Here is a 12156-nt window from a genome sequence, read left to right on the forward strand (position 1 = left end):
TTCTTATTCCGTTTCTGTCAAATCCTTCTCTGGAAACACTAATAAATAATCTCAGAATAAGGCTGGCCAGCCTGTGTGGCAAAGAGCCAAAAATATAAATAGTTTTACAATTTTGAGTGGAGTACATTTTTCTGTTTTTCATTCCTAATAGTTTCTATTTACATTAAAAGAAAACCATAAACAAGGGATTCCTAAAGAGTACATACAGTCTGTCAGATTCAACTAATAAGTCTGTCCTGGATATTTTTCTTCTCTTCATGTATTTTTTTTGGGAAAAAATCCAAATAAATTAAGATAACAAAAGTTCAGTCTGAACCTCAATGGAGAAATGCAGTCCTAAAAAGGAAAATATCTATCACAGTCCCATCACTGTTCTAAGCTCTTGTAAATGGTCTAAAATTTTCTCCCCTAAAATCCCAACTCTGTCCACTGTATGTGCACTATGTGTAGAAGAAAAAAAAATTAATGAGTTCATATTATTAAAAGAAAGTCACACAAATGAGTTTCTCTCTCAAACAATGTCTGTCCAATAAGGTAATGATTTTATTCACTTATTCTGAATCAAAGATTTGAAAATTATAGTAAATGAACCACTTGCAGGAGATCATGGCACTAGCACTTCCTCATTTCCAGCAGATACACTATATTAAAAGAAGCCATTACAGGAATACATTAATACTTCTCTAATATTCCTTGCCTATGTAAGTAGCAGTTATGGATGCAACAGGGATGCTATGCTGTCATAGATGTAAAAGTGGTGGTGGTGAAAGCAACTCTGAATGGGATGGGAAGCTGGTGCACATAATCTCTTTATTAATATTTTTATCAACTATGAAAAAGTCTAAGAAACTCTTCCCTAGGCTACAAAATTCACCATAAATAATTGAAAGTGGCCTGAGTTAATCTTAAATAGATCTGATAATATTTCAGTGTGTTTGGTGATTACTGTAATTTTGACATAATAATCTCTTGTGAACAGGAATTTTTAAGGTTCACAGAAATAATATAAGATTTACTATATTGTCAATCACGTTACCTATAAAACCTGCTTTCACTGCTTCGAGAGGAAATCCTAAAATCTCACTAAAATAATTACAGACATTTGTTTATTATAGTAAATAGCAAGTACAGCAGATGGAAAGGTAATTATCCAAGACTAGCAGTGAGTCCAGCCAAAGGATCTTTCAAGAGACTTCAAGATGACAAGCACGGTGGGACTTACAAGAAAGTTACAAATCGTGATTTGCCAGGCGTATCATTAATCTACTTCTGAGAAGCAACATTGCCATCTGTATTGGCGAAGCACGAGAGGAACTGAAGTCATTACATGTCAGTAACTTTTCACTTACGAAGCGCTTGTCTGATTTCTGTTGACTGATAATCTATGTTATAACCATTCCACCAGGAGTAGCCTCTACCACTTGATGAGAATGAACAATCAATAGTCTATATAAAAGTTTACTTCAACTACAAAGCAGTTGGCATCTGACATGAAATCAAGCACTATACGTTTCTGAGTAGCAATTTTTATTACAAGTTTAGTGTTTTTGGAAGGAATTCAAAATAATTTTCTATTATAATTCTTAAACTCAAGGTACTAAATACCTATATAAACAATTAAAGCTTTCTATTAAAAACAATTAAATGGTTAACTGAAGGAAAAACAGTCCTTTTATAGAGGTTCTAAACGTAGACAATAAAACGGGCATGGGTCCAGGTGCTGACATTTTCTTCCAAAGAAATTAAAATGGATTTTTTAAAAATATGAATACTAATTTTGACACTGCGGTCTATATGGTTTTTATAAAAATATGGTAATGAGTGAATATAATGTAACTGGAATATGCTTCATGCAAAAGGTCTCTTGTAAGGTACCATTACAAAGCTTATAATCTACTGAGTGTGATCATCCTATTTGTATAAATGTACCACTCTTGTATCTGAAACTAAAAATATGAAATATAACTCTAAGGGCCTATTGTAATTATGCAAAAGGTGGGCCATTAATTGTGGTTTGGAATCTTGATGACTCTCATTAACCAGGACAATTCTCTGCAGATGGGTGTGTTTTACCTGTAAGTCTTCCTGTATATGTGTGTGCTGGCAAGTGGGCAATGAAGTCTTGCAGTGACATGTGATCGTGTCACCTGAACTGGAATCCATCTTTAACCTGGTGACTTTCCATTGAGAAGGATGGGGTGGGAACCCAGAGAGGGACAAAGAATTCCTGCCTTATGCAAAAGATATATAAAGGGGTGCAAGAGAACAAAGGAGGGAGAGGAGCCATCATGAAGAATCCCCTAGCTACCACCTGAGGTGGAACAAGAGCTGTACCAGGGGAAAGAATTGTGCCTAGGCCTGGCAGGGGTCCAGTCTGAGGAAAAAACTTACTGAAGCATTTCTGAGGGTAAGATTATCTGTAGTCAGTCTGATTAGACATAGATTTGCGCATTTTATTTTATTTTGCTCGGTGACTTACTTTGTTCTGTCTGTTACTACTTGGAACCACTTAAATCCTACTTTCTGTTTTTAATAAAATCACTTTTTACGTATTCATTAACTCAGAGTATGTATTAATACCTGGGGGAGCAAACAACTGTGCATAGCTCTCTATCAGTGTTATTGAGGGCGAACAATTTATGAGTTTACCTTGTATACGCTTTACACAGGGTAAAATGGATTTATTTGGGCTTAGACCCCATTGGGAGTTGGGCATCTGAGTTAAAGACAGGAAGACTTCTGTTAGCTGCTTTCAGGTAAACCTGCAGCTTTGGGGCAAGTAATTCAGACCCTGGGTCTGTGTTAGAGCAGACAGGCATGTCTGGCTCAGCAAGACAGGGAAGGCAGAAGCAGAGGTAGTCTTGGCACATCGGGTGGCAGCTCCCAAGCAGGTTTCTGTGATCTAACCCGTCACACTACAATTATGGGATTTTTGCTTCTTTAGAAATTGTTTATATTCTTTATAAAAATAAATGTTTACTTAAAGAGGAAAAACAGCTCTCAAAAAAGTTTTTATCAAGGGGATACTGGAGTCTAGACAGGCAGTTAAATTGGAATTCTGGATGGCTGTTTGACTCACCAATCTTTTGATGATTCTCAACAAAAGCTTCTGCTGTTTTAGATCCCTCTTGGACTTCAATACTTCAGCAAAGCTGTCCATGTTTTCTGGAGACATACTGTCCAAGTTGTCTCCTCCATACAGCTGAACCAACAATGACAAGCATTTTGATGCAGTCTCATATATTTCAGTGTCATCACTAGGAAGCTAAAATAAACAAATAAATAAACTTAAATTTCACAAAATTCTGTATCACTGGGATCTGAGAAAAGCATTAAAATTTGTGCCAGGGAAGCAAAATTTTATAGTCATCCTAATTGAAATCACATTATTAAACATCAGTAAACTTTTAAAGTGATTGAAAGACATAACTAAAATACAGCGATTTTTGATCAGCGGTGTATAAGTGTCTACAGTATGCTTGGTTTATTTCACCTAGTTAACCGACCTACAATGGCATCATAAGACTCTACACATATTGCTACTGTTTCTGTTTAATATATTTTATTGCTGACTTTTAGGACTGTGCAATTTTGCTTCAAGCAGCATGAATAGAATTTAAGATCAACAGAGACCATTACAATCCTCTAGTCTGACCTCTTGCATAATACAGGCCACAGATCTCACCCAGTTATTTCTGCAACAAGTCTATAACTTCTGGCTGAAAGACATCCAATCTTTGTTTAAAGACTTTAACTGATGGCGAATTCACCACATCTCTTGGTAAATTGGTCCAATGGTTAGTTATCCTTATTTCCAGTCTGAATTTGTCTAGCTTCGATTTCTAGCTATTGGTTATTGTTATGCCTTTGTGTACTAGATTAAAATGCCATCTAATGCCAGATATCTTCTCCCCATTCAGGTACTTATGGACAATAATCAAGACACTTAACTGTGTCCTGTTTAAACTCAATAGATTGAGCTTCTTAAATCTCTCTCTGAGGCAGGTTTCCCAGTTCTCAAATCATTCTTCTAACACTTTTCTGAACTTCTGCCAAATTTCAAAATCCTTTTTGAAGAGTGGATACCAGAACGGGACACAGTATCCCAGTAATGGTCTCATCAATACAGTATACAGAGGTAATGTCACCTCCCTTCGCCTACTCAGTTACTCCATTCCAATAACTATTACTCAGTTTATCACAAAACTACTACTAAGGGTCTATCTGGATCTAAGAGCTGTCTATTAAGTGCTGTGCAGGAGCTCAGGGTTGCGGCGGGGAGATATGCTTCTCTCCAAGCCCCCGGACCTGTCGCGGCGCCTTTCCCCCAACCCCTCCCCCGATCCTGCCATGGCCGGGGGACAGGCACCCCTCCCCCAACCCTGACCCAGCCTGGCCCTGAACCTGCTGCAGCCAGGGGAGAGGCGCCCCTCCCCCCTCGCTCTGGTGCTGCTGCGAGCAGAGAGAGCTACAGGGGTGTCCTCTCTCCCCACCGTAGCCCCAGGGACCCCCACTGCACCCCAAACCTCTCATCTCCAGCTGCACCCCAGAGCCCACACTCCCAGCTGGAGCCCTCACCTCCCCTGCACCTCAACCCTCTGCCTCAGCCAGAGCCCTCATCCCCCCACACCACAACCCTCTGCCCAGTCCGGAGCCCCTCATGCCCCCGCACCACAACCCTCTGCCCCAGTCCGGAGCCCCTCATCCTCAGTCCCACCCCAGAGCCCACACCCCCAGCCGGAGCCCTCACCCCCCTGCACCCCAATCCTCTGCCCCAGTCCCACACTCCGAACCCTTTGGCTCCACCCCGCCATATGAATTTTATGTGCACCAATATGGAGGTGATGTGTCACACATCACCTCCGTATTGGTGCACATAACAAAATTCATTCTGCACATGGGTGGGAAAAATTAGAGGGAACTCTGATCTGGATGAGTCCATGGAGGAAAGATCCATCATGGCTGTTAGCAAAGATGGTCAGACATGCAACCCCTGTCAGAAGCCAGTAGTGGAAGACAAGGGTGGATCACTGCATAGTAGCCCTCTTCTGTACATTCCCACCTCCCAAAGTTCTGGTATGGACCACTACTGGGGAGAGGATCCCAGGCAAGATGGACCATGGTCTGACCTAGTATGGCAACTTTTATGCTCTTATGCCAATACAAGGCAAGAAATTTATAGCAAAGGCTGAAACTTAGACATCATATTACACCACAGATAGCTGTGCCTGGGGAATACAACTGATATGGTTCACTTTTGGGAACTCAGAATGGAGAACTTTACATACTAGGCACCTACTCATGCCTAGGGACAATCATTAGAGTCAGTGATGATAATTTAGTCTAAAGTCTGAATTTTCTGACTTTTGTCAGTTTAAGACAAACCTCTTCTGTTATTTTAACATAATTTTAGTGTGTAAAGTTTGACATATTACACTCCTTAAATATCCCTGTAGTAATTCTTCAGACATCCATTAGCAAACAAAGCTGCCTTTCTTTATATCCACACAGCTCTTTTCATAAAACTGCATTACGATGGAAGCTATGGATTAGCATCCCTAAGACATATGACACCATATTACACCTAATATTATGGACATACAGCTTCCTGTGAGAGGACCTCTCATGGTTATTCTTTACCCTTTTTGTTTTATTACCTGAATTTACTTTATTTTAGTTAAAAGTCTTATGTAGCTGATATTTATAACTTGTTCCTTGTCCCACTTATGTATGCATTTTACAAAGTACGTGACAACTGAAGGTTTTATATAACAAGACAACCAGGGAAAGAAATTACATTTTATATTTATATGACAAATTCTGAATTCTATATTCAATTGACTTCAATGGAGGTTTTGACCAACTTAATTTTTCCTTTATTGGAAAAACAGCATCTTATCTACATGAAAAAGACATTAAACATCAAGAATCTATACTCTCTTATAAGTACCTTTTAATATAACATAACATATATCAGACCAAGTTATGTTATCAGGTCAATTCAGATATGCCTACTGAAACATGCTACAAAGAAAGTCAGTATACCTGCACTACAGTCAGTTTTTAAATATTATTTATTTTCACACCCAAAGAAGTTTAATACACATTCAGCCAGATTGTCCTGGGCCCTTGCAGAGGGCAGTATCCCAGTTCATCACCAGCAAGAGCTCAGAGGGGTTTTTTTTTGCAATAGCTGTAATCAGGGCAGCACAGTGATTGCTTCCTCAGCACTCCTCTGGGGACACAAGCCACACTGCAAGGAGGAGAAAGGATGGGTGACTCTGCCCCGATGATGTTGCACCACCCAAACATGAAGAACCAACCACTAGAGGCACAACTCCTCCTGGAATGTATCCTAGGGCACACCTCCTTCAATGAAGCTAGAATGTAATTAATGCCATTTTATCCAATATACTTGATTCTTAAGGAATCCAAATAATAGTTTGAAGCCAGTATTGTCTACATCTAACACATGGAGACATCTGAAGAAGTGAGATTTTTTTACCCACGAAAGCTTATGCCCAAATAAATCTGTTAGTCTTTAAGGTGCCACCGGACTCCTTGTTGTTTTAGTGATATGGGGGTAAGCACAAAAGCATGACATTGCTGTCTGACTGTCTACATCAGCATTTTTCTTCATAATTCCCACATTGCACTATTACCAGTAGAGCTGCATGGAGGGGGCACTAGTGTAGAGAGGCCTATGGTAATATCAGTATACTCTTTAACACTGGCTTCCAGTCTGCACTAGTGATAGTACACAAGAGGGAAATTTGAAGAAAAATGCTGATGATGACAAGGCGCTGAAAGGCAAACAAAATAGAGACACAAAGCTGGAAAAGCCAAAAAATGAAAAGCTGATTTTTCGGTAAGCAGTCTCTGATTTAAAACAGGAATAGGAAAGTTAATGCCATGTTGCTAGACAACAGCAAACTGATAGGCAGCTCATCTCCTTTCTTAATAAGGCAGAAGAGAGTTCTGATTTATTTTGCTAATTGGACAAATTCCATGTGCAATGCATGTGTTTTCATTTGAGAAAAAAAATATGTATCTGAATGCTGTTCAGGTTTTCAAACCAGAACACATTTATTGCACAAAGAATTTGGTTGGACAAGGGGTAGGGGATATCAAAAGAACTCTGGGCCTTTAGGAAAGGAAAGGAGCTGTGCACCAGAATTCCATCAACACAATGCCAATTCTCTTCACCTTTTCTTAACCATAAGACATCTCTAGTTGCCTTTTCATTTTTTCAGTCTTCCAGAGGTTTATGTCTTGGACCTTTTGACCACACAGGAGTATATGGATGTCACTGTTCTGGGCTGCTGACCATTTGGATTTTTAAGTACAGGATCCAAAACCATACAGAGGAAAATGATAAAAAACAAAAATACCCTATCACCTCTTGGTGAACACTTTTCACAATGCGATTACTCTCTATCTGACCTACCAGTCCACATCTTCAAAGGAAATCTGCAGAGCACTTTCAAAAGATGAGCTTGGGAGCTTAAATTACTCTGCTAGATACTAAAAATCAAGGACTAAACAGAGACACTGGTTTTATGGTTATCACAAAAATTTGTAACCCACTAACCCCCTCTATTTGTCCCATGACTGCAGAGGTGTTAGTGGGCCGCTCTTCCTTGAATGGTCCCTTACAATGTGTGCTAACTACTTATGCTAAACAATCTGTTTCACCTTGCATTTTGCTGTGACCAGGGAGTAGCTTTCCAAACATGAAGACGAGCTCTATGTCGCTCGAAAACTTGTCTCTCTCACCAACAGAAGCTGGGCCAATAAAAGATACTACCTCCCCAACCTTGTCCCTCTACTTACAGAAAACGCACATTAAAGTAGCTAAAGTTATAAGAGTGCAAATAGTATAACCCTCCCCAATGATTTCCTATTTTGGGGTGAAATTTGTAAAATAAAATAACTCCTTGTTACAATCTTGATGCATAGTGTGTGTCAAGTTTCAGCTTAATTAGTTTTGATGGTCGTACTATGATCTCCTGAAAACAGGTTAATAATGTAAAATCCGAATGGCATTTAGTTCTATCTGGCACAGGCACAGGCGTTATTAGCTCCATGTAGTTTTATACCAGATTCAAACTAAACAGGAAGTTGTTTTTTTATTATGGTCTTACACTTTGCAGTTTATTGCCAAAATATGTCTTCATTTTGAGCCCAGTTACACAGAGTTCATGAATTGCAAACCACTGCAAGAAATATGTGAGATCATTTGAGCTGAAGTGGCAGTTTTCACACCGATGGAGTTGTTAGGGAATCTAATTTTAGAGCTACAATGAAACTGTCTGGAATACCCTGAGGGGACACTACTTCAGCACTTTAATGAGGTTATACACAAAGAGAGTTTATTATGATAAGAGATAGATGTTCATTAGATCAGTAATATGATTACAGAACATGCTGTACAGGAAGGGCCATTGGGAACTATAGGCAAGATGATTTTTGTAAACATTTGTATAAAGTAAAACGTCATTATTATACTTATTAGTAAATATGCACACTTTTAAATATGTTTTTAAAAAAACATACTACATAACACTATCTTTTGGCTGTAAAAGCAAATTATAGACTTTCAAGCCAAGGAAAAACACATTTTAGGAAGGACTCTTCTTAGCTCACTTTAATATATTCTAATTGTCAAGAAATCAAAGGCCCCATTCTGAAATTTTGTACTTACGACAACATATCCTTATTTCCCCTGCAGTTTCTTTATGCAATTCCACCAAGGACAACTGCCCAGTATTCAGCCCTTTGGACTTCAAAGTGGGTGCGTACTGACACAGGAGTTTATACACATTAATAAAAAAGTGGTACAATTTCAAGCAGGATCATGGAAATTCCCTTTCTCATTGTTGCATATTGTACAGAGAAGAAAGCTTTAGGTCCAGCCACAAATAGCTAACATCTAACAATACATAGTATCTGAGAACTGTCTGCATTCATAAGAAATGGGTGGTAGTCTATATATGTTCATACTCTTTCTGCTGACATTTTTTATGCCAGAAAAGCAGATGCTTTCCAATGCTTTGAAACAAGTCACAGCACAATCTTGGCAAATGAGAAAAAAGTTCTTGTTGGAGATTTATTCATATATATGCCAACATGCAACTGATCTGCCACCACCAAAAAAGAAATACACACCTATTTGAGAAATTACTAATATTGTCAGTTGTCCTATGGTACCAAAGCCCTGACGAAGCCTTTCTCCAAAAGAAAAGACCAGTTTCCAACAAGATGATCCCTTACCAACTTAATATGCTATAAGAGGGACAGAAGGGAAATCAAGCATCGTCGCAGAGATAAAGACTGTATTACGGGTCGTTGGGAGAGATCTATTCAAGCCAAATGTTAAAGAAAAGCCTGTTCTGTCTAATTCACTGGGTGGCTATCTAGGTACTTATATGCCCCTCATCTCTGTAGAATATGAGCACCACCCAACTGAAAAGAAAAACAAAAATATTCCCTGCCTCTTTCTGTAGGAATAGTTGAAAGGTATAAGAATTTTCTCTTTTTCTTTGAATGTATGGAACACTTATTGAGGAAATGAATTTAGGGTATATTATCCCTTGCAATTGGAGCCCTCTCACTTGGCAGCCATCACAAGCTGCCATTCCTATGCCATGCCAGACCAAGAATAAGGATTTATGGGAGCCCATCTAACTAAGGAGCAAGTTAAGTTACTTATTTCAAACTGAATTCTAAATTAGAGGCTCATTCTTGGCCTGGCTTGGTAAATTTTTATTTTTGTAGGTGTGCTTATGTCATCTTACTTAATTTAGAATAGTGGTAATAGTTAACTCATGTAAAAATAACATCTCATTAGTATTGCCAAGACCAAGTAGATTTAGCATGATCTACTGTAATGCACAAGTGCCGGTCCTTTAATTAATGCTTCCTCCTAGTTTTGGAAAGTTTCTGAAGAGCACTCCAAATTTTAGAGGGTATTACATTTGCAAAAGCAATATTACATCAACTTTTCCAAATCATGCAAATATCAGAATAGTCTAAATATTCCATTTGGTAATTTCTGCAAAGGCTACAAACTACAGGTGGAATAAACAAAATACAATTATTTTTAAATACAGAAGTATTGGACAACAAAAATGTAGATGGAATTGGTTTTTAAGCAATACACTTACCAAGAAGAATCTAGAAATAATTGGTCAATCTATTTTGCTTTGATCAATTAAGGCCAATACTGATAATGGGATTAAATACTGAATTCTCTATATTTGCAGCGTTTCTGCATGATGAATTTTGTAATTATCTCTGTTTCAATGTTCTTAAGAACTTAGCGGTTTCATTTACATGCAGTCTGGGTGTCTTATATTTGCTTCAGTGTGTCCTAAATGTTGGACTAAATCACAATTACAGAAGGGAAAAATTGATTCTACGTTTTTGACATTTTCAAGTTTAACTCATTTTGATTTAAGAGTGTGCTAAGCATGTAAGAACTTGGTTGAAAAAATTAGTCAGTGAGGTGGGAGACACACAATCATCTACTTGAAGAATTTAAATACCAGTGAGGAATTGTTCAAGGTGGCCCAAGAAGTTGTAAGTATTGTAAGTGTAACAGGATGAAAATACAGAACAGGATGTCAGGCCCTGCAGGTCTCACATCTGGGTCTCGGGGGGTCCTGGGAGTCATCACATTTCAATCCTCCACCTGGCAGCTCAGATACAGCAACTGGAACCAAGGTCCATGAAGCCCAATTGTGTCACAAGCTCCGCCTCTATGTTCTGATTGGGAGACCTCCAAGGCTCCAGAGCCACTATTTAAGCCAGAAGAAGAATCAGGAAGTTGTCTGTACAACTGGGCTTCATTCTGCCATGGATCGCTCGTCTGGCATTTTCCAGTTCCCGCCTTCCAATCCTGACTTGGCTTGACTCTTAGTAACTGACTCTTGATCCCTGCCCTTGGTTTGTCGCTCGATTCTGATCTCCTGGCATTCTAACCTGGCTTGATTCCTGGCAATTGGCTCCTGGCACCTTGGTCTGCACCTGACATTAACTCCTAGGCCAGGCCACCAATGCCCTGGCCCTGAGACAGGGAAATGTACGTTGACTATCAGGGAAAATGTCTACCTATCAGACTGTAGGTGAGTCTCCTATGGGAGATGGAAGCCTCATCATTTGGGCTATTTAAAAACTAGAGTGGACAAAGCATGAACATGTACAGGGAACAAACTTGCATTAGCAGGTAGAATGAACCAGACAATCTACTAGGTCTTTCATCTTTTCTAGGATTTAAAGTTTTGTTCTCTGTCCTTAGAGTTGCTACCATAAGTACATTTTTTAAAGAACTTGATAGGAGTTAAGTCTTGCTTTTACTTTAAGTGGGATGGATAAAGTGACCTGCGCCAACTCCAGTATTAACTCCAGGTATGTCAATATTCTCTTACCAATAAGTACAATTCTGATATGTTTCTCTTTATAGTTTCACAGACAAAGATCACTGAGACAGTAAGAGGGACAGACAGTTAGGTGGGGGTGCAGGGAAGTTACAGGATGACATGGTTCATCTTAGACAATCTAAATTGCTTTTGTGTACTCTATCTCTGTCTGGAACCATGCATACTTACTGCCTCAAGGAAAATAAAACACTGTACATGTGCATTATGTAATTGCTAAATGGCGTCCAGTGTTGTTCCTTTCAGGTCACACACCTCACTGAGGACAACGTCCTTGCCAAGTTTGAATCTGAATGTGAGATGATCACAAAAACAACCCCCCCTGTAGCAAGGTGGTCCCCTGCTCCTGCTCTGAAAGGGTTAAAAACAGCCCTGGGAGGGGGCTGTGGCTGGAGAAAGCGGCTTTAGGCTGGGGCAAGAAGCTTGGGCTGATTGGGGAAAGTAGGCTCAGCTGTGGCCATGCTCCAGTCAGGCCCAGCTGGCCTCTATAAGAGGCTGGGAGCCAGAAACCCAAATAGTCTCTCTCTAGCTATAGAGGGAGATGGGCCTGGCTGCAGGGAGCTGGACATAAGGTACCTGAGTGAAGCAGGGCTGAGGAAAGGCAAAGGAACTGGGGAGCTCTAGCCTGGAAAGCCCCAGGCTGCGGCCTAGCAGAAGGCCCAGGGGTACTGGGGGTTGCAGAGGGCAGCCCAGGGATAGGCCAAGGCAGCAGGTCCAA

General features: G+C 39.7%; 1 protein-coding gene across 5 annotated transcripts in view; it reads right to left on the minus strand.

The window, feature by feature from the left end:
• Positions 1–12156, minus strand: part of ULK4 (unc-51 like kinase 4) — a 425848-nt gene that overhangs the window by 62793 nt on the left and 350899 nt on the right. For all 5 annotated transcript variants that reach the window (XM_039526400.1, XM_039526397.1, XM_039526398.1 and 2 more), the window contains one exon: positions 3080–3265. In XM_039526400.1, the coding sequence (XP_039382334.1) occupies positions 3080–3265 (186 nt within the window). The remainder of the gene's footprint in view (positions 1–3079; positions 3266–12156) is intronic.

This window comes from Mauremys reevesii, linkage group 2, assembly GCF_016161935.1.
Source record: "Mauremys reevesii isolate NIE-2019 linkage group 2, ASM1616193v1, whole genome shotgun sequence".
Lineage (NCBI taxonomy): Eukaryota > Metazoa > Chordata > Testudines > Geoemydidae > Mauremys > Mauremys reevesii.